The sequence below is a fragment of the Corylus avellana genome, chromosome ca3, assembly GCF_901000735.1.
Source record: "Corylus avellana chromosome ca3, CavTom2PMs-1.0".
Classification (NCBI taxonomy): Eukaryota; Viridiplantae; Streptophyta; class Magnoliopsida; order Fagales; family Betulaceae; genus Corylus; species Corylus avellana.
The window spans coordinates 27048545-27072593 of NC_081543.1; the positions used below are offsets into that span (position 1 = coordinate 27048545).

The following is a 24049-nucleotide window of genomic DNA, read 5'->3' on the forward strand; positions in this document are numbered from 1 at the left end:
ATTAAGCATCCCGACTCACTTTCTTTTTGCACTCCTCACTTCATCTTAAACATATCTTTCATTGTTCCTAAGCTTTTGCTAACCTTCTTTCTATTAATCAATTTTTCCGTGATAATAATTAATTTTGTATTCTCACAGATTCTCAATATTTTATTAAGGATTCGCACACGAGGGTGACAATTTTGGAAAGGTAGAGTGAAGATGGTCTTTACCCTCACGGCTGCAACACTTTTCCATCAAATAAACAATGTGCTTTGGTTGCATTCATTGGAGTCAAGGTCCCCCGCTCCCTCCGCCCATGTACATGTCATACCCATCACTCCCCATAAAATTTCACTTATGCCTTTAAAAGATGATAAAATTATGAGATATGCTATTTAGCGAGCATTGTCTACTGATGTGGTATGCTCAATCCATCATTTAGTTTAAAAAAAAAAAAAACATTTATTGATTATAGTGGATTAATTCCCGAAGGCACTAGATTGCTTTATGCATGAGGGGTAGTAAGATCATTCAAAACGAAAATATTTTACTAAAGTAAAATCATTAATTAGCAGTTTATTCAATAAAAAACTTGAATAATGCGGATTCACGAATGCTAAGGTCCCGTTTGTTTTGAACGTTCCATATTTTCTAGTATTTTGTGTGAACGAAAATGATAGTCAATTCGAAAATATTTTTGGTTTGATCAAACAAGCTTCTTTTAGTTTATATTAAATTTTCATAAACTAATTTTCGAGTTTGAGCTTTTCCTTCTCAAATCGCCACTAACAGACCTTCATTAGACCACCATCGAAGGTTGCAGGTTGTTTTCTACCATTGCTCATTTTCCATACGAGCCAAACTTTGAAAAATATTTTCTAAGAAATCATTTTTTCTGAAGAAAAAAAAAATAGAGTTCATCGATGAAAAATATTTTGGAAAACTTCATTTAAAACCCTTGAACTACCACACATTTTGAGAAGAGCCCCCCAAATTTTCAAAACTCTCAATTCCACGCCTTGAACTTTTAATTTTATGCAATGTACCCCACTCCATCAGTTTTTAAACATTAAAAGTGATAAAAATGACCATTATACCCCTCTTTTTTTTTATAAAATTTCAAATTTACCCTTAATTTCAAATTAAAAATTATTAAAAAAATAAAGTTATTTTTTTAAAAAAATAAATTAAAGAGTAATTTAATATTTTTAGGGGTTTCTAATAGGGTTTAACGGATGGTAATAAATTGCATCAAATTGAAAGTTTGAGGGGTGAAATTGAGAGTTTTTAAAATTTGAAGGGATCTTCTCAAAACACGCAGTAACTTATGGTTATTTTGTGAAATTTTTCCAAAACATTTTATGTTGAAACAAACCAAATGTAAAATGATGTGATATTATAAAAAGGTACGTTGAAACAAACCAAATGTAAAATGATGTGATATTATAAAAAGGTACGTACCTTTTTATTTGAGTTTGTTTAAGCAATTTGTTATTTTATTGCTAAATTTTAAAATATTATGAATTGTCATTATCCAACAAAAATGAGTCACATTTTTTGGTTACATTGGAGTAAGTGGACGTTGATGATGAACAATTCACATTTTTGATTCCCAAAGGCACTGGATTGGTGTGAAGCACATGACTATGAGCAGGTCGTGACCAATAATCTTAGCTCAAGTGGCTGGCAATCATATCAATAACAAATTTCCTTAGAATATGTTTGAGATTGTGTTTGAAAAATAGAGTTTTTAATTAAAAAGCGCATTTTGGCAACAGCTTCATTTTTAAGCCTTTGTCAGCGCATTTTGACAATTTTTAGACTTTTTGAACCATTAAAAGTATTTTCAATTTTATTTACCAAACTGGTACTTCTTTTTAAACAAACTTTTTGAGTGTTAAATGCTTTTCAAACGTACACCAAACAGACCCTCCTCAATAGTATTTTTAAGTGCTATTAGCTTTACCTTTTGGGAGCACATGCAATTTATTAATATTAGTGACTCTTAGCTTTCATTTCAATACGCATGCTACAGCTACACTTGTTGAGCTTAGCTTTGAGCTTAGCTTTTAAGACCATCATTGAGGCATGTGAATTGTGCATACGTAATTTAGGCAAAACTTGGTCAAGTCATAAAAGAGAAATTATTTACCAACTTATATTATGAATATATAAAAAACTATATGATAATTTTATCCCTACAATGATCTCTGGGGATACTACTGAATTGTTTCATTAATTTTCCTTGTTGGACAAAACAATACTCAACCAATCTATTCTTGATAACCCTTCATTCACAAGTGAACTTAGATTAGTTTTGTCACCCTTGGCCTAACTTTCTTATTCCCTATCATTTATAGAGGATGAAAAGTCAATTTGATTTTAAAAGAAAATTAAATAATAACTTTGATCATTTCTCATTTCTCATTTTCCATCACCTTTGTTTATGATCTTATATAAGTAGCTATACATCCCTTTCATTTACACACTCAAACCGAAATTCATGCTTACAAAGAAAACATGAATCTCTATAATGGGTTTCACCGACCATACTTGTTCCTCTTTGTTTCATGCTTTTTGCTGACTCTTCATGCTAGTTCAACACCAATGGAAAAGTCCACCTACATTGTCCATATGGACAAATCTCACATGCCCAAGGCCTCCACTAGCCATCACAATTGGTACTCATCAATCGTCGATTGCCTCGATTCTGAAAGGCAATCGACTTCATCGTTTGTATACACTTACAATCATGTTCTTCATGGTTTCAGCGCTTCTCTATCTCAAGCAGCACTGGATAGTTTGAGGGAATCCCCAGGATTTGTTTCAGCTTATCGAGATAGGAATGCTACACTCGATACCACACACACGCCTGAGTTCCTATCACTTAATCCTACAGGTGGCTTATGGGCCGCTTCTAACTACGGTGAAGATGTCATCATTGGTGTTATCGACTCTGGAGTTTGGCCGGAAAGTGATAGTTTTAAGGATGATGGTATGACCACCCAAGTCCCAGCAAGGTGGAAAGGAATTTGCCAAGTACGAGAAGGATTCAATTCTTCCATGTGTAACTCGAAGCTCATAGGAGCTAGATACTTCAACAACGGCACATCATGGCTGCAAATCCCAACATTACATTTAGCATGAATTCAGCTAGGGACACTTTGGGACATGGGACCCATATAGCCTCCACAGCTGCAGGGAACTATTTGAATGGTGCATCTTATTTCGGGTATGGTAAAGGAACAGCTAAAGGCATTGCACCACGAGCCAGGGTTGCTGTGTACAAGGTGACTTGGCCAGAAGGGCGCTATGCTTCTGATGTTCTTGCTGGTATTGACCAAGCCATAGCTGATGGTGTTGATGTAATTTCCATCTCTCTGGGATATGATGGAGCGCCGTTGTATGAAGATCCAATAGCAATTGCTTCTTTTGCTGCAATAGAGAAGGGTGTGGTAGTTTCAACTTCAGCAGGAAATGCAGGGCCATTCTTTGGCAACATGCACAATGGTATTCCATGGGTCTTGACCGTGGCAGCAGGCAGTATTGATCGGTCATTTGCTTGAACTTTAACTCTTGGAAATGATCATGCCTTTACTGGTTGGACCATGTTCCCGGCACCAATCATACCAAATTATTTGAAGTTGGAGGAGTTTCATGTCCTTGTTTAGTGACTACCCCAAATGATGCATCAACTGTGGTCAAATATGCAACAACTAGTGATTTTCCTTTTGCTAGAATAAAGTTCCAAGAGACTATTATGGGCACAAAGCCTGTGCCGGCTGTGGCTTACTATAGTTCAAGAGGTCCTTCACAAAGCTATCAAAGCATCTTAAAGCCAGACGTAATGGCACCGGGGTCATTAGTATTAGCTGCCTCGGTTCCAAATCAGCAAGCGGCCCAAATAGGGCCGAATGTGTACTTGTCTAGCCATTACAATGTGATTTCTGGGACTTCCATGGCTTGCCCACATGCCTCTGGCGTGGCTGCACTTTTGAAAGTTGCACACCCAGAATGGAGCCCTGCTGCGATTAGATCTGCCATAATGACCACAGCCAACCCATTAGATAATACTCTAAACCCAATTCAAGAAAATGGCAAAAGGTTTCAACTTGCTTCACCTCTAGCCATGGGAGCAGGACATATTGATCCAAATCGTGCTCTTGACCCGGGTTTGGTTTATGATGCAACCCCACAAGACTATATCAATCTGCTATGCTCCATGAAATTCAACAAGCCACAAATCTTAGCCATCACCAGATCACACTCCTATGATTGCTCCAACCCATCCTCTGATCATAATTATTCGTCGTTTACTGCTTTTCACAATAGCAAAAATGTCTCAAATGTGAAAACATTTCAAAGGATTGTAACCAATGTGGGAGATGGGGCATCTACATACAAAGCCAAAATTACAGCACCACGAGGCTCTAGAGTTAAAGTCTCACCTCAGAAATTGGTCTTCAAAAAGAAGTATGAGCAACAAAGCTACACTTTGGATATAATGTCGGGGAGGCACATGAAAAATGATATTTCATTTGGTGCACTTGTTTGGACTCATGAAAATGGAAACCACACCGTTAGGAGCCCCATTGTAGTGTCACCAATGATGATGGTTTAAGCTTGTATGTTAACTTAAAATTGCGCAATCTAGACGCATATTATTACTACATTGGTATAAAATAAGCATGTATGCATATTTCAAGTTTCTACTCCTCCTAATATATATATATATATATATATATATATATATATATATATATATATATATATATATGCACTTATTTCAAGCAATGTTACTACATATCCTCATTTTCTAGAAATTGCGTCTCTCTTCTATCTTACTTCTGTGGTTTTCATTCTATCAAAAATCAACCATTGGCATGTGAGCTCATTTTACGAATGGTTCAATAAATACTAACTCAACTATTTCTTCATAGTATTAATATCTTTTACTCTAACAATTCGACTTAAATATAATGACTAAATTTATTTATTAATATTAATTAAGAGTGTGTAGGTATATCCTAAAGAGGACTTTGTATATTGAGTGGTGAGAGATGATTCACTTACTCCTTTTAGTTTCACCTTTAAACTACAACTTACTACAATTTGGACTAAAAAAACTATCAAAAATTTGTTGAGTTGCCCTTGAATCAAATTTTATTGTTTTTCTTTTTAATGGAAAAAGTCAAATGTATTGTTGGTTTAAGTCAATAAAATAATTTGTTCTTTTCTTTTCATGTTAGTTACTTTTGGTTGCATGTGAAAGGGTGTCTTATGGGAAGTTCGGTTGACAACTACTATAGATGTCTTTTTTGTGAAAATTAATATCTCAACGAAAGTGGGGTGGGCTCCCTATCAAAAAAATCCAAAACAAACTAAAACAGTATGAAAATAATTACAAAAAATAATAAATAGGTCAAACAAATGACCACACAAGGCAGTTATAGAAGCAAAAATGGAACAGATTAAGACGAACCTATTTGAATTCCCACTTAAAACCAGCAACAACCGCTTGTAAATGTGTCTCTTAGGTGTGGAGATGGCTCACAACTTGAATGTCTCTTCAATTACATCCTTAATTTCGTCGGGAGATATTTCTTGACTTGCACCTTTGATCACCTTTATATATAAGAGTGGGATTTGTTTTTTTTTTTTTTTTAGGGTGTTGTGGAGGAGATTTGCCAAAAACCCATCAGTAAATTGGTTAATCCAAGGAGGACAAATTAATCCTTAAAGACAATCTATTTCCTTGCCTTAGAGTTTTCTACATTGGTTTTTGTTTTTGTTTTTTTGTTTTTTTGTTTTTTTTTAATGAAATTTCACGAGCATAAAGCTCTTACATCATTGAGCATACAACTCTGAAAAATCATAGCCAGAAGCTATGAAGGTTACAAAGTCATAAAAATGACTTCAAGCTTCCGCTAACCCATGTACAATTACATTTAAGGAATAGATCTGTTTCGTGTAAACTAGACCTAGGATATGGGTAGCCTAAATACAAAAACAAAAATAAAAAATAATTAGAAACTAAAAATCCGGCTGTGAGAGTTAAGCCCCCACACCAATCTACTCCATCTTCAGCCCGAAGGCCAGAACAACAAATTCATCCTCAACTCGAAGGCCAGGACTACATTGGTTTTTGTTTGGACAGAAATTTCCTCCAAACCGGTATGGAGGAAATATCCTCCAACCAGTGCCAAGTTTTTATAAACATTTAAAAGACACATTAAATTCTTAACCTCATTAATAGCAATTTACTAATTTAGACTAAATTTAATGTGCCTTTTAAATGTTTATAGACACTTTGCACTATTTTACATTGGTTGAAAGATATTTCTTTCATACCGGTTTGAAGGAAATTTCTGTCCTGTTTGTTTTGAATTCAACTTCAAGTTGTCTAGTGCACATCGATAGTTCTTTTACCAAAGATACCCTCATTTTGAGGTAAAAGATATTGAAACTGCCACCAATTTTAAAACATGCCTATTTTCTCTTTTAAAGTATGCATTGCCATACCTTATTTTGTTCTAATTCTTTTATTTTATATTTAATTGCAAAGTATTGTTTAATTACTAAGCTTGAACTTAAATAAAGTATTAATGCAAGTAATTGCATTTTTTTTTTTTTTTTGGTAGGAATTAGAAAAGAAAAGAATAAGAGAAAGACCGAAGCTAGAAGACAAAAAATCCAAGCTAATAAATAAAAGGAAAACAAATTAAAGGCAAGAGGAAGAGGGGATGCGTAGAAGTAGGGCTGGCAAAACGGGTAACCGGGTAGACACGATTAGGACCCGTTAAGACCCGCGACCCAATTACCCGAAACATGAACACGACCCGTTTAACTAAACGGGTTAGCGGGTCTGACACGATTATAACACGGAAAATATCCGGGTAACTCGACACGACCCGCTCAAACTGTTTAGCATAATCGAGTCATATCAGGTAGACCCGACCCGACCCGACCCCCCCTTTTTTAAAAAAAAAATATATATATATTAATCAAAATTGGAAAAAAATAATTTAATAAAAGGATCTCTTGGGCCAAAGGACTAGTCAAATTTAACCTAACCGTCCAAGAAAAATAAAAAGTTTTAAAAACCCTAGCTCAAAACTTTCTTACAACATAAAACACAAAAACCTATAAAAATATATTTAATTCTCTTTAGTAGCATGTTATTCTTTAAATATAAAGCATTTTTTAAGCCATCCTTTATTAAAAAAAATAATAATAAAATAAAATTGACATAATTTTAGAATGGACACAAAGGAATCCTTATCCTATGCTAGGGCTGGCAAAACGGGTAACCGGGTAGACACAATTAGGACTCGTTAAGACCAGTGACCCGATTACCGGAAACACGAACACGACCCATTTAGCTAAACAGGTTAGTGGGTCTGACACGATTATAACACGAAAAATATCCGGGTAACCCGACACGACCCGCTTAACCCGTTTAGCATAACCGGGTCCATCCTTTATTAAAAAATAAATAAATAAATAAAATTGACATAATTTTAGAACGGACACAAAGGAATCCTTCCTATGGCGTAGAAGACCAAGAAATAAGAAGGAATGGTTAAGTACCTAATACCCCCTTGAGATTTACCAACTTTATTTTTACCTCCCTGAGGTTTCATTTTTATCACAGGAGGTCCCTGTGGTTTTGATAAATGACCAAGTTAGTCCATCCGTTAGTTGGCCGTTAGGACTGACACGTGGACCAATCAGATGCTGACACATGGCACCTACTTAATTTTTTTTTTTCATTAAAATAAATTTTTTTTTTAAAAAAAAAAAAAAAAAAAAAAAAAGAGAGAAAGGGAAGAGAAAAAGTTGGAGTTGGCTCAATACTCAGGGGTGACCCTGTACCTCCTGGCGGTGGGATGGGAAGGAACCACACCCCGGTACTATGGCCATTACACCAGGTGGAACCTTAGAGCCACCCCCAATGAGTGAAAGGTTGAAGTGGTTTTAAGCCACCAATGGCCGGTGCGCCCCTGGGCAGGGGGTGGCTCGGCCAGTCCGAGTGGCGGGCACCCCATGGCGAAGTCAGCTTCACGACCACCCCCCAAATGGCAAACACCCCAGTTTTTTTTTTCTTTTTTTTTTCAAACTCATTTTTTTTTCCCAATTTAAAAGAATTAAGTATGTCTCATTGAACATCACGATTATTCGTGTCGTTTCAGTCAGACAGTCTTCAAATGTCCTCATGATAAATGAGGGTTAAATACCAAATACCCCCCAGGGGTTTTGGTACAACTTTTATTTTACACAGGTTTTCCGTTTTTTCACCACCAAGGCCAGGGTTTTGATAAAGGAACCGAGTGTGAATCCACATCATCGGATTAGTTGACCGGATTAAGAGTTGACAAGTGGACCAATCAGGATCGACCATTAGCTTTATATATTTAATATTTTTTAAAAAATTAAAAAATAATGTATTTTTTTTATTAAAAAATAAAAAATAAAAAGGGAAAAGAAAAGAAAAAAAATTGGCCACCCCCAAATTTTTTTCTTTTCTTTTTTCTTTTTTTTTTAAAAATATATTTTTTTAATTTTTAAAAAAAAATTAAAAAAATTAAATATGTGCCACGTGTCAACATCTGATTGGTCCACGTGTCAGTCCTAACGGTCAACTAACGGATGGAGTAACTTGGTCTTTTATCAAAACCCCAGGGGATCCTGTGATAAAAATAAAACCCTAGGGGGGTAAAAATAAAGTTACCAAACCCCAATGGGATATTTGGTATTTAACCCAAAAAATGAAACCCTAAGGAGGAAAAAATAAAGTTGAAAAACCCTAGGGGGTTTGGAGTATTTAACCCTAAGAAGGAATTCGTGGGGCCCACATACAAGAAGCCGAGAGAAATGGTAAGAGCCAACACAAGAGAAATCATGCCAAGATGACCCTTGCCTAAACAAAAGAGAAGAGATAAGTCAACAAAGGAAAGAAATCCAAAAAAATAAGGAGACCGGTGAAACCTAGTTTTTTTATTATGTATTTTTGAGATTATTTTATTATTTTTTTTCATAGTTTAATAATTAAATGTCATTTTCACTTATATCAAATGCTTATTCAATTTGATTTGTTATTATTCGAATTTATAATAAATACTTAATTTATTATGTCATGTTATCAAAATCAAACTCTTAATTAAACGATATTCAATTTTATTTTTTATTTTTTTTATGAGTGTTTTATTGCTTTATCTTCCAATTAGGAGAACTGATTTTCTACCTAGTTGAGTTATAATTATGTGTCTCAAGAATATGTAATATAATGCTTGGTGGATCCTTGAAACCCTAGTGTTTCCCATTAATTTTCTACAACACCAATTTATTTGAAAATAATTGTCCTTATCACACAATATTCCAATACTATTTAGCATTAATAGGTGGCTTTGATAATACTTGAAATGACTAAGAAAAAAACGCTAGCCACATTTGAGTTATTACCACAAACGAACTAGTCAATTTAAAGCTTCCCTATAATCCTTTATAAAGCTCAATTTCACTTAGTAACTAACCAATATGAGACTTACACATATAACTATCTCTATAAACTACACACTCTATGTGGGATACTCCTCATCTTCCCAATGTGGGATCAAGTTGTACGTTACATTTTAAGACGAACATCAAGGTATTAATTTTGCATGTTTTAATATAGTATTTTTTGCTAATCTTTCATTTCAATGTGATGCTCATTGGCTTTAGCTTTTAAGACCATCATGGAGGCAAAATTGTTCATGAATTAGTAGGGGTGAAAAGGCGGTTGGTTAATAACCGCCTGCTAACCACTAGCCACTAACCGCACTAACTGTTAACCTCTTTTGAAAGCGGTTAGAAAAAATCACTAATCGCCTAAATAGTTAGGGTTAGTGATTTTTGAATATCCTTGATTTAAAAAATAAAATTAAAAATTAAAAAAAAAAAAAAAAAAAAGACCTGTGGGTCAAGCCAGACCCACACGGGTCTCTGGCCGAGACCCATTGTGGTTCACGACTAGGACCCTATTTTTTTTATTAAAAAAAAATTGGAATTAAGAGTAAATTTGGAATTTTATAAAAGGTCATGGGTATAAACGTCATTGTCTCACTTTTAATGTTCTAAATTTGACGAAAGGGTTCAAATTGACTGGAATTGAAAGTTGAGGGATTCAAATTGAGAGGTTTTAAAGTTTGAGGAAGTTTGTCAAATCGTGTAGTAATTCAGGAGTTTAAAGTGAAGTTACCCTAATTTTATCTTCATAATTCTATCTATGGGATATTGTTTCAGTAATTTCGTTTTTTTTGTTTTTTATTTTTTGTTTTTTTTTTTTTTTGTTTTTATATTTTTTATACATCAATAATTTTGCTTATTGGAACAAGCAATAATGAACCAATCTTCTTTTGATAATGACTCCGTCTCAAATATGCGTAGATTATTTTTGTCACACCTGGCCAATACAAAAGTGTTAACCATATGTCCAATTAATATAATTTTAATGGGTATACTCAAATATTGTTATACGAATATTCAAGTTCCTGCCATTTAGAGAGGATGAAAAGCCAATTTGATTTTAAAAGAAAAATAATAACTTTGATCATTTTTCTTGTACAATATATTTTTATTTTTTTCATTTTCATTTTCCATCGCCTTTGTATATAATCTTATATAAATAGATATACACCCATTTCATTTACATGCTCAAAGTGAAAATCTTGCTTACAAAGAAAACATGAAGCTCTATAATGGGCTTCGTCTACCATACTTGTTCCTCTTTGTTTCATGCTTTTTGGTGACTCTTCATGCTAGTTCAACACCAATGGAAAAGTCCACATACATTGTCCATATGGACAAATCTCACATGCCCAAGGCCTTCACTAGCCATCACAATTGGTACTCATCAATCGTCGATTGCCTCAATTCTAAAAGGCAATCGACTTCATCATTTGTATACACTTATAATCATGTTCTTCACGGTTTCAGCGCTTCCCTATCTCAAGAAGCACTGGATAATTTGAAGGAATCCCCAGGATTTATTTCAGCTTATCGAGATAAGAATGCTACACTCGATACCACCCACACGCCGGAGTTCCTATCACTTAATCATACCGGTGGCTTTTGGGCCACTTCTAACTACGGTAAAGATGTCATCATTGGTGTTATCGACTCTGGAGTATGGCCAGAAAGTGAGTTTTAAGGACGATGGTATGACCACCCAAATCCCAGCAAGGTGGAAGGGAATTTGCCAAGTAGGAGAAGGATTCAATTCCTCCATGTGTAACTCAAAGCTCATAGGAGCTAGCTACTTCAACAACGGCATCATGGCTGCAAATCCCAACATTACCATTGTCATGAAGTCTGCTACGGACATTTTAGGCCATGGGACCCATACAACCTCCACAGCTGCAGGGAACTATGTGAAAGATGCATCTTATTTCGGCTATGGTAAAGGAACAGCTAGAGGCATTGCACCACCAGCCAGGGTTGCCGTGTACAAGGTGAATTGGAGCGAAGGACGCTATGCTTCTGATGTTCTTGCTGGTATCGACCAAGCCATAGCTGATGGCGTTGATGTAATTTCCATCTCCTTGGGATATGATGGCGTGCCGTTGTATGAAGATCCAATAGCAATAGCTTCTTTTGCTGCAATGGAGAAGGGTGTGGTAGTTTCAACTTCAGCAGGAAATTCAAGTCCACAATTTCGCAGCATCCACAACGGTATTCCTTGGGTGTTATCCGTGGCGGCTGGCAGTATTGATCGGTCATTTGCTGGAACTTTGACTCTTGGAAATGATCAAGCCATTACTGGTTGGACCATGTTCCCTCAACTTCCCAGCAAATGCAATTGTCGAAAACTCCCAATTGGTGTACAACAGCACCATATCAGCATGTGATTCATACGAATCATTATCCGAAGTCGTATGTAGCGTCGTCATTTGTGAACCAACTGGGTCTATTTTTGCTCAAATAGATGCCATCACTAGATCAAACGTGGCAGGCGCTATACCTATCTCCAATCAAACCACATTATTTGAAATAGGAGGAGTGCCCTGTCCTTGTCTAGTGATTAGCCCCAAGGATGCAGCAACCGTGATCAAATATGCAAAAACTGACGATTTTCCTTTGGCTAGCTTGAAGTTCCAAGAGACCATTGTTGGCACAAAGCCTGCGCCGGCTGTGGCTTACTACAGTTCTAGAGGTCCTTCAATTAGCTATCCAGGCATCTTAAAGCCGGATATAATGGCGCCTGGGTCACTAGTCATAGCTTCCTGGGTTCCAAATGAAGCAACCGCCCAAATAGGCAACCATGTGCACTTGTCTAGCCATTACAATGTGATTTCTGGGCCATCCATGGCTTGCGCACACGCCTCTGGTGTGGCTGCACTTTTGAAAGCTGCACACCCGGAATGGAGCCCGGCTGCGATTAGATCTGCAATGATGACCACAGCCAACCCATTAGATAATACTCTAAACCCAATTCAGGAAAATGGCAAAAGGTTTCAACTTGCTTCACCTCTAGCCATGGAGCAGGACATATTGACCCAAATCGTGCTCTTGACCCGGGTTTGGTTTATGATGCAACCCCACAAGACTATATCAATTTGCTCTGCTCCATGAAATTCAACAGGCCACAAATCTTAGCCATTGTCAGATCAAACTCCTATAACTGTTCCAGCCCATCTTCTGATCTTAATTATCCATCATTTATTACTTTTTATAATAGCACATATACGCCAGTTGTTCAAAAATTTCACAGGACTGTAACCAATGTGGGAGATGGCGCAGCAATGTACAAAGCCACGGTCACGGCACCAAAAGGCTCTAGAGTTGTAGTCTCACCTCAAACATTGGTCTTCAAAAGGAAGTATGAGCAGCAAAGCTACACTTTGACAATCATGAAGTCTAGGAGGGACAAGAAAAATGATGTTTCATTTGGTGCACTTGTTTGGGCTCATAAAAATGGAAAACACATCGTTAGGAGCCCCATTGTAGTGTCACCAATGGGGATTATTTGAGCTTTGATGTTGACTTTCAAATTGCACACTCTAGACGCATATGTGAGTATAAAATAAGATAAGAAAAAAGATGTATAATCTCAAGTTTGGTGCAATTTGGTATACATATAATATATATACACATAAAACATACTACATATATATGATTGTTCCTCATTTTCTACAAACTTGTGTCTCTCGATCTCTTCTATTTTACTTTTACCTACGGGTTTCATTCTATACAAATCAACCAATGGTATATGAGCTCATTTTATGATAGGTAAATATAAAATAAATTTATGAGTAAACACGCCATTACAAATTACTCCTTTAGTTTCTAATTTAGAGTTTTAAATTTTTTTGTTTTTTTTTTTTAGCCCCTTGTCAACATTTTTGCAATTCATTTTAAAATAATAATTTGTTATTTTATTAAAAAAAAAAACCATAAAAATAAAATTATATTCTAAAAAAATTCAAATATATATATATATATATATATATATATATTAATGGAGGGGTGGTTGAGCCACCCCTACATCCTTTAAGGAAAGGGTGGCTAAGCCACCCCGCCAAGGTAGGGGATAGACGTGTGCACCACCCATCGAAATGGGGGTGGTTGGTGAGGCTACCCCAAGAGTAAGGGGTGGCTTGCGCAACCATCCTCTATCTTTTAAGAGTGTCACGTGTAGTTGGGGGTGGCCAGCCTCATTTTGGAGATGAGAGGGTGGTCCAACCACCTCTCATTTTTATTTTTTTTTCTAAGATTTTAATTTTTAAGCTCTTTTTAAGATTATATATATATTTCTTTTTATAATAAAATAAAAATTATTGTTGTAATGTGATGCGGCAAAAATGATGAAGTGGCGTTGACGAGTGTTTCTAAATTAATTGGACGAAAAACACATGGAAGGAATCAATTAAAAATTTGTCAATTGCCACATAAGATTATTGCACAAACACAAATAAGAACAAAAACACTAGATTATATAGCTTTAATCCTTTTTTTTTTAAAGAATATGGGGAAGGGCTGATGGTGGGTTTTCACCACCCCCAGCTCATTCAATACGCAGATGTTGTTCTGAGCATGGAGGAAATACGTGCATTACATCTCCGCCGCATATGGAGTGGTCACAATGAAGCTGTACCCTGCATGTAGCTGATGTATTCGGCATACTACACTCATGGTGAGCCAGTTAGCCAATTTGGTAGGGACTACAATACCCCGCAGTTGGGGGATGGGTGAACCTGACACTTTTGTTTTGTTTTTTTTTTTTAAAAAAAAAAGATTTTTTAGTGTTTAGGTGGAATAATCTGGTGTGGTAGTGTTTTTTCATTAAACTTAGGTTTATTCTAAAATGTTAAGGTGTTACTTGATGAGTAGTTGGCACAAAAGGATGAGTTTACACCACATCCTTATAGAAGTCACTCTCATATATTTTTTCTTTTTATAATTTATTTTTATACTAAAATAATTAAAAAAAAATTATTGTTGTAATGTGATGTGGCAAAAATGATGAAGTAGCATTGATGGGTGTTTCTAAATTAATTGGACGAAAAACACTTGGAATGAATCAATTAAAAATTTGTGTATAAAACTACACCGCACCCAATTTTACATCCATAGGCTTTTTTTGGAGCACCTAAAGGGCCAATCAAAAACTTAGCAGTTTTTATCATTTAGGATTAGAATTAGTGTTTATCATTATTATTTAAACTTTAAGGTTATCATTAGTTTGAATGTTATCTACCTATCATAATGTGAGGATGCTCGGATTATTCCCTCTAAGAACTTACGTAACTATCTCGTTAACACGCTTGAGAAATTAAGCACGTAACGTAAATTTTCTTCAATCTCTAAATCCCAAGGTGTCATTAGAGAAGAAAACAATGAAGAAATCATCATCAAGGCTTTAGTTTCATCTTCATTAGTCATTACCCTCGAAGATGAGAGCAATCTGCTTGACACCAAGTAGAGACTAATACGAGCTTTTACTTGTTTTGGGCCCTTTGGCACCCCACGTTGGGTGTCAATATATAATTAGAGCCCATTTGCCAAGCAGCAACAAAGAACAACCAAGGCATACGAATGAACAATTCATAACAGAAAAAATAAAAAATAAAAAATAATAATAATAATAATTAAATAAAGAAAAGAAAAGCAGAATTACATCTGGATATCGTTAATGTTAATGTTAATATGTTAATTAAATAATTAATTTTTTTATTAATTTAAATTTTTGAGATAAATGAGAAATTACAATTTTATCTCACAATATTAACATGACAGTTCTAATCAACTCTCAGATGTTAGATCAGTCATTGTTTTTTTTTTTTTTTTTTTTAAATAAAAATGCAAGAATTAGTTGGGACTGACACATCAATAAAAGGACAATGTCATATTCATACATCAGCACATAATATCAAAGCCAAAGTTCTTATTTCAAACCTTGACTCAACACCTTATCCCTTATGGACAGTTTTCCTCTGATTTATTCTATAAAAATGACATGTTTTTTTGAACACGTGATATGTTTTTTTAATTGTAGGGACAAAGTTGAAACCTGCTATTAAAAAAAAAAAAAGAACTCAATCCATTTCAAGTCTCAAGTGCGACCAAATCCTTCACCATAACAGAAATTTCTTACGAACTAGAATTCTTTAACCCAATTTTTTTTTCTTCTTTTAATATTATGTGCTTCATCTCATATGCTTTTTTTTTAAAATATAAATAGTAAAAAAAATATATACTTTTCATATATTGAAAGAACATATATAATTTAAAAAAACTGAATTATAAGAATTTTTGAATTTCCTGCCCATCTAAAAATACCCAAAATTGGGAAAAACTGTTAAATATTGTCACCTTAGTACAACAAGTAAGCTAAAACCAGTTCAGTTCTGATTCTAACCTTACCATAGGTTGAAAAACTCCTTTCATCCTAGTGGTCGCGTGTTCGAATCCGTTTGCGATAGTAGATGCGTGAACCAGATGCTACTATGAAGGGACTCTACCGGCTCATACTTTGGTGGGGTTGTGATGATGGACTCGCCTTCTCAGGCAGTAGCTATGGCTCAAACCGGACATTTCACATCGGATGAGAACCTCGATGGTCAAGCCCAAGGAGAAAAATTACACTGGTCGCTTCGTCCCATCCTTTTTTTTTAAAAAAAAAAAAAAAAGAAAAAAAAAAACCTTACCATAGGTCGACCTGCTGCTTTGGAAAATTGTGAAACATGACAAAAAGGACCGAATAATAAAATAAAGAAAGAAAGAAAAAGAAATATCTTTCAACTTTGGTTGGCAATCGTGGACGCATGGGGCGCGCCAAAAGTCAAAGTTGGCCGAACTGAGAGTACACGCACAATTGTAGCATGACAAATAGGAAAGAAAAGGTCTAGAACATTATTATAAATTAAGTGTTAATTTATATTTTATAAAAATAAATATCACATGAATTGCAATGATTTACGGTAGTTAGTGCTTACGTGATATAGCAGTATGCTTTTTAATGATTAACATATTAATTTTTAAGTGTTATGTAAAGTGTAATGTCAATTTGCAAAGAATTAATAATATCCGGTTTATAAGAATGCCAAGTATGGAGAGGAATTTATAAAACAAAAGCCATTAAAATAAAAGAGTAATTATTGGAGGAAATTTATATGTTTTTTCAAAGTAATTTTATCATGGGATTTTTCTAAAAATGATTATTGTACATAGCATTGTTCTTTTACTAATGGTTGCGTATATTAATAAATAAATAAAATATCATAAATTTAAATGATTAAATTATATAACATAATTGAACTTCATTCTATTAATTAAGTTAGGAGTCGTCTCCCGGCCCTTTTCCTTTCCCTTTCTACTCTCCGCTCCTACCCTCTCCCTCCCTCTTTTTTTTTTTTAATTTATTTTTTTAAAATTTTATGTTTGTAGGTGTTCTTTGACCATATCAGCAACTTTGGTCTCTCCGTTATGCATCCGTCCAGCTTCCACCGTGTTGTGCCGTTCATCTCCTCCTAATTTGGTGTGAGGAGTTATTTTTTACACCTTGGATAATTAGGTGTGAAATGTTATTTCTCACAGCCGGTTTAAATAAATTTTATTAGGAAATTATGCTACTCATATCTTAGATCTAGTCTACTCGGAACAGATATGTTCTTTAACTGTATTTGTACATGGATTAGTGAAAGATTGAAGTCATAGATAACACATGATTGTAAGAATTTTTGTCTGTATCTACGATTTTATAACCCCATAGCATGTAATTATAATTTTTGCATAGCGAGCTTCATACTCATGATCTTTAATGAATGAAATCCTCATATTTCTGTTAAAAAAAAAATCAATTAATTAAGTTAAGTGATATTTTAATATGCTATTATTATAATTTCAATAAAATGAGAAGTTAATCCCCACAATAACTATTAAGTATTTTTATTTGTAAAATTAAGTTGCTTAAAAATGAATTCTTCATTTTGATAAATTTGATTGGTGGAACAAAGACGTGGTCCAAAGATGGACAACCCTTGACCGCCAAAACAACCGAGTGGACGCGGCAGAATCGTGCAGACCCTTCTATTCTCCTTCTTCTAGAAGGTAATACAAAAATCAGAAAGATCCAGTTTTAGCCACGTTACCAAATGCCCTTTCTTTTTTTTTCTTTTTTTTCTTCAAAAAATTAGTTGGAAATTGGGTGCACAATTGATTTATTATTTGTAAATTGGTATAATTATATGAATTGATTTTGCATTTTTTTTTTTTGAAAAATATAAAATTAGTCTTTGTGATTTACCTGATTTACAATTAACTCCTTATGGTATCAAAATAAACTCAAAAGTTCCTGAGGTATGCCAAAAATATAATTTAGTCTCTACAATCAAATTTCGTCTACTAATTTAACAAATTCCCTTAGTATGACACTGTCTTAAATAGGACAAGTATCACAATTATATTGGTTCTAATGTTTTACGCTATTAGAATCTGTTAAGTCAGTGAACGAAATTTGACTGTAGGGACTAAATTATTTTTTTAGCATACCTTTAAGTTCATTGTAATACCATAAGGAGTTAATTGCAAATCAGATAAATCACAAAGACAGAATTTACATTTTTTTCCTTTTTTTTTTCCAAAAAAAAAAAAAAGTATTATTGTAGCTTACTTTTATAATATTTCGATTCTTTTTCCTTTAGGGATTTTTAAAACAATTGCCAAATCATTAAATTACTTTTTATTAATTTAAATTTTAAAAATAACTGATAATTGAATATAATTACCCAAAACTTATAATGAGAAACAATACAATATCACCAACTAAACGAAAATTTGTCCTCAAGGGATAGCTTAATCAACTGGGGACCATGCCTCATAAAACGGATGTCACTAGTTCGAATCATTCTCCCTCTCTTGTATGGACATGTCAAAAAACTAAACAAAAATTTAAACTCTACAAGACTACAACCATCAGATTATGAAAAAAGAATAAATCAAACAGTACTACAATATATAATTTATATTTTGGTTTATTCAAATCATTTGTAATCCTATAATTTAATCCCATCAAATCCCCAAATTGAGGGTAATTCTAATATATTATAATAAAAGAAAATATACTGTTTATATATAATATTTATTTTCTTTATTTTTTGTTTGGTATCAAACAACTGTATGCACTTGAAGAGAAAAACATAAAGATATTTTGGAAAATATAAATAATTCCTATAAGATACCTATAAATAAACCAAACGTGAAAATCTCATCAAATCTTATCAGATTCCTAACAATTCACAAACATGATTTAATCCATATTCAAAGCATCACATTCTGATGCCCGAAGGAATTTTAGATTCTCCAAACCAAATGCAACGTTCCTTACAAACCGACGTTATATCAATCAATTTGATGCTTATCATGTCAATCACAAAATAATTAAATTTAATTTTCTCTGATGTAGCAATAACTCATGAAGTATCATCAATCTGAATTTATAAAGAGTTATAATAAAAACTGTAATATTCTAAACATTTTCCTTAGCTTAAATTAGGGTAGGTTTCAATTGCAAATATTATCTGCCTTTGTATTCTAAGAAGAAGAAAAAAATTGTCCACTTAAATGGATAAAACCGTCATCAAGAATATATTATTATTATTAACCTTCCTAATTAAAAATTAATTAGATTTGGATTCGATGCATGCACGCCCTGTAGACAAAAAGAGAAATATCCAAAAATATAGGTACTTGCTGTCGACACGTGTTTGAATCATCCAGCAAATGCCGGCTTATTTCAATTCGGTCAACCCACAATAGAAACAAATAATGAACTGTTGGCAATAAACCAAGAAAAGGAATATGAATGAAGTATACGGAAAGTATTCTTTTTTTTTTTTAAATCTTTTTTTAAAAAAATATATATATATATTTTTAAAAAATTATTTATTTATTTAAGAATGAGTAGTGAGTAGGCGACAAATTTTTCTCCAAGCAAAATTTAATAAGATTCTCATACGCATTTTTAATAAGATTAACGTTGTATGTGACATCTATTCTTAGAACATGTGATTTTCATATACATTTTATATATTTTAAGGATAGATGCCAATTCCTTTAACTCAGTTTAAGGAAAAATTGTCCGCTTAAATAGCCTACCACTGTCTTAATAAGCAACTACGTTGGCCAGTTAAATATTGCATCCAAAGCAACCAACAAAGCTTTACAATAGTGGATTTCGTGATATTTTATTTAGTTTTTTTCAATGATTCAGATTAAATTTTAATTTTTTTATTAAAATTAAATTAAATTTAGACGGTTAAAAAAACTATAAATTTTAGTCAAATCCTAAAGAATTGTTATATATACTAGACAATTACAATAAGATGCACGCTAGGAAAAGAGTTTGGCTTGTAAAGCACGGCATTGGAGCCCATAATTACGTGCAAGTAGCAATCAACCTCCCTCTCTTTTGTCCATAATAGGCGTGGTTGGTTACTCCTCGCCCATTAACGCATGGACTCAAAGCCGCATAAATTAGCGTTGTTGGCAACCACAAGACTTCTTCTACTCGATGATTCTTTGAGTAAAAGCATATTAACATAATAAAGTTATCTTTGGAATTATATGCTTTAAATACGTGTTGGTTTAGCTAAAATTACATTAATTAGGGTCATTTGATTAAAATCTGATATGGGAGTAATGTTATAGTAGGCAAAGGATGCATGCGTTATCCAGAATGATTCGGCGTAAACAGAGAAACAAAACGAACTTTATATATCCCTTTTCTGCTCAATCTAGAAACTAAGTAAACCACCACCGCCTCTTAGGCCCTTGACTGACAATAAAGCATATGTATATAGGTGGCTTTTTAAGTCCGCCTCATTTATCATTGCGAGTGTCGTGCCATATTTTAAGTAGGTTAATCACTTCATAAGAAAAAAAAAAAAAAAGAAAAAAAAAATTCACTTAAAATATGCAATGTTAGCCAATATAAAACGAGTGTGATAAATGCATGAGTTCATGTAAAAAGTAGTATTAATCTTTATTAGCTCATATTTTCCACATTATTTATTTATTTATTGAGAAAAGATTGTTAATATTTCATTGATCACAAAATAGACAGTTCAGATTGATCTGTCAAAATAATATCACGAATACATATTGGTATCTCAAAAAACCAAGACCTCTCAATGACTTGTTTACAGGCCTCTTTGACCAACTCATGTGCTGCCGTGTTACAAGAACGGCTAACATGACGACATTCCCATAACTAACAGGCCTCTTTAGAGAGCATTGTTAGAAATTATATTTTTATCCTACAATGTTGAAGTGACAATTTTAACTAACCTTTCATTTTGTTTTGTTTTTTAATAAAGACTTATTCATGAGTTGATTAACACTAACACGTTAGCATTATGAGATAAAATACTCTAGGGTTTAAATATAAATTGGATTAGAATTCAATCTATTTGCATCCGACTTCAAATTAATTTCAATAGATCTCTCTTTTTTTGTTTTTCTTTTTTTTTTCCCCTCTTTACTTCAAAAAAAAAAAAAAAAAATCTAAAATTAATCCAACAACTTTTAATTCTCATTTACAACTCTTTTACAATATGCTCATATGTGTGAATGTGTAATTAGATTCAAATTAAAAAAAAAAAAAATAGCTTCTACTCACTCGTTAACACGTGTTAACTAAATATAAAAGAGTACTAAACCTATAATTTTTCTTCAAGTATATGTATCCACTTCCTACATATATGCAATCTTCCGACAAAGATTAAACTAATCCCAACATCTATTATGGATAGTAATTCAACGTAGGAGGATACGAATCCTCCCCAAAAAAGCAAAGGAATCAGTGTCTTAGAAAACAACTCTAAAACCAGAGACTTTTCTTCGGTACAGAATAATGGCCGTACCGTGAATAATCTGCTAAATTCTGGGCAAAGTACAAACCACAAAAAAGAAGCTAGCTTCACTTGCAGTCATACAAAGGGGTCAATACGATGACTCTAGGCACCGACACGTGTCCCGCCTGCCCGTTGCTTTCACCGACACGACCCGGTCTATCCCTCTCTCTAGGCTTCACTGTGAGATTATAAACCACAGAAAAAGAAGAAAAAAAAAAGAAAAAAAGAAAAAGAAAAGGGAAATAACACGTTCTTCTTCACAAGAGAGAATTGGGGAGAGATATTCATCTAATCCTTCTGGGAAAGAATCAGGCCCTCTTTCTGGGTCTGTCTTTAGCCGTCATATTCCTGATCAGCAATCAGTTTTCAGGTTTTTCCTTGATATTTTCCTGTTTACTTGTAGTTGTAATATATAATCAAAGCTTTCCCTTTTTGTGTATATTTTAGAGTAAAAAATAGGAGTTGTTATGTTGATGGGGTTTTGCTGTATATATTGTTGAAATTCTCTGCCTTTCTGGGTTTTGAGTTTTAATAGCTGTTTTAGTAGGCTGTCTTGTTAATTTGGGTTTGGGTTTGATGGGTTGTGCTTAGCTTTGCTTGAAGCGAATGTTTGTGGGAAGGCTGCTTTGACTAGAAAGTTGGGATTTTTTTTTGTGGGAAGGCTGCTTTGTTTTTTTCACCCTTTCGTTCTCACAAAAGATGGGTATCTTCAGCTGATTTAGAAGTAGTTGTGGTAGTTATGATGTGTGAATTTGTTGCCTGTGGAGGAAGGTTCAACTTTTATTGCTGAATCCGAGTTGGGTATATAGGTTTTATAGGTGTCTAGGTGGTCAGGCTTGATTCATATTCCTTTCAATTCACTAAGAGGTTGAAAGGGCCTGTGTCATAAGAAGAGTTTCTGAAAATCCTGTTTAGGTTGAGCTATTGTCACTTTGTAAGAATGGTTGAATCAATTGCCACTACATCTCTTCTTGCGCATCGACCATTGTGTCGAGGGGCTTTTGTCAAGGATGTCTCGTCTAAACGGAGATCTCCAGATATCTTGCGGTTCCGGGTTATACAATTTCACGGTCGAAGGCTTGTTGCTTTGCCTGCTTTGGCGAGAGTGAGAGCTGATCGGTTGACTATGTCTCCAATTAAGGCTCTAGCGATGGAGCTGACGAAAGAGGCGTATTCATACAGAGAAGAGAAAATTCCTCAGGATTGGAATTTTGATATTGATACTGACTTTGATAGAAAACCTGGTTTGTGGCCACCGGAGAATAAAGCCGACAACCCTTCACTACACAATCCCCTGCTTAGACAAGAAAGGATGGGTTGTGGTTGGCTAGGTGCCATATTTGAATGGGAAGGAGTTCTAATTGAAGATAATCCTGATCTTGAGAAGCAAGCCTGGCTGGCTCTTTCTCAAGAAGAAGGAAAATCTCCTCCCCCGGCTTTCATTCTTAGAAGAATAGAAGGCATGAAGAATGAGCAGGCCATATCTGAGGTTCTGTGCTGGTCAAGAGACCCAGCACAGTTGAGAAGAATGGGTGCTAGGAAAGAAGAAATTTACCAAGCTTTACAAGGTGGGATTTATAGACTACGAGCTGGGTCGAAAGAGTTTGTGAATATCTTGATGCATTACAAGATACCTATGGCATTGGTTTCTACGCGTCCTAGAAAAACTCTTGAGACTGCAATCGGAACAATTGGTATTGAAGGGTACTTTAATGTGATTGTAGCAGCAGAGGATGTTCACAGGGGGAAGCCTGATCCAGAGATGTTTGCCTATGCAGCACAGCTTCTGCAATTTATTCCTGAGCGGTGCATTGTGTTTGGGAACTCAAATCAGACGGTGGAGGCTGCTCATGATGCACGAATGAAGTGTGTAGCTGTTGCTAGCAAGCATCCTGTCTATGAGCTTGGGGCTGCAGATTTGGTGGTGAGGCACCTAGATGAGCTTTCAGTGGTTGATTTAAAGCATCTTGCTGATATTGAATCTCCTGAATTTGGGACTGGAGAGCCAGAGTTGGAGCTGGAGGAGGAAGTTGACTACCCATCCTCATCAACCTTGGCAGCAGTCGATGATAGTTTCTGGTGATCCAATAAAATGTACAGTTCACCATTCTTCTTCTGATTCTTGATGATAATAGTCCTATATTGGCCATGCTGTGTATAAGGATAACTGGCCAAAAAAAAAAAAAGGGCAAAGAAAGAAAAAAGAAAAAAAAGGAAAGATAAATATAAAAAGGTGGTCTGCATTAGACTACCTTAATGTTATCACGTATGTATTCTCTGTACAATATATGTTTCTGATACTTCTAACATTTATCTGGTGCTGCTTCTCTTCCATCAATATTCAATGATTGAACTGTCTTAATGGGAATATTGATTCCTGAATAGTTATTTTGATATGGGATAGATTGGAAGATGATCAGATTATGTGTGTATTATTAAAATTGATTCCTGAATAGTTATTTGGATATGGGATAGATTAGAAGATGATCAGATGGTGTGTGTATTATTAAAGAAAGTACGGATGAGATTGGCATCTAGTTACTTTATAAATCAGTCTCTACCTGCTTAATTCCTATGTCAAGGGCATATAACTCATTAGGCTTCCAGGTTGGCTGCCCATTTTCTCTTAAAAAGCAAGAATTCCATTTCTTTTCAGAGCAAAATTATGTTGACCG

At 34.5% G+C, this 24049-nt stretch overlaps 2 protein-coding genes and 1 pseudogene across 2 annotated transcripts; all 3 read left to right on the forward strand.

Moving 5' to 3' along the window:
- The first annotated feature begins 2502 nt into the window (after positions 1 to 2502).
- LOC132173338 (subtilisin-like protease SBT3) lies at positions 2503 to 4603 on the forward strand (annotated as a pseudogene).
- Positions 4604 to 10708: 6105 nt separating this feature from the next.
- Positions 10709 to 12992, forward strand: LOC132173400 (subtilisin-like protease SBT3). Its single transcript, XM_059584894.1, is given in 4 exon segments — positions 10709 to 11166; positions 11168 to 11795; positions 11797 to 12496; positions 12499 to 12992. Coding segments are annotated over 4 exon segments (2280 nt in total).
- Positions 12993 to 21607: 8615 nt separating this feature from the next.
- LOC132176454 (5-amino-6-(5-phospho-D-ribitylamino)uracil phosphatase, chloroplastic-like) lies at positions 21608 to 23793 on the forward strand. The gene has a single exon (XM_059588666.1). It carries the CDS (start codon positions 22315 to 22317, stop codon positions 23455 to 23457), a length of 1143 nt encoding a protein of 380 aa, XP_059444649.1. The 5' UTR covers positions 21608 to 22314; the 3' UTR covers positions 23458 to 23793.
- The last annotated feature ends 256 nt before the right edge of the window (positions 23794 to 24049 follow it).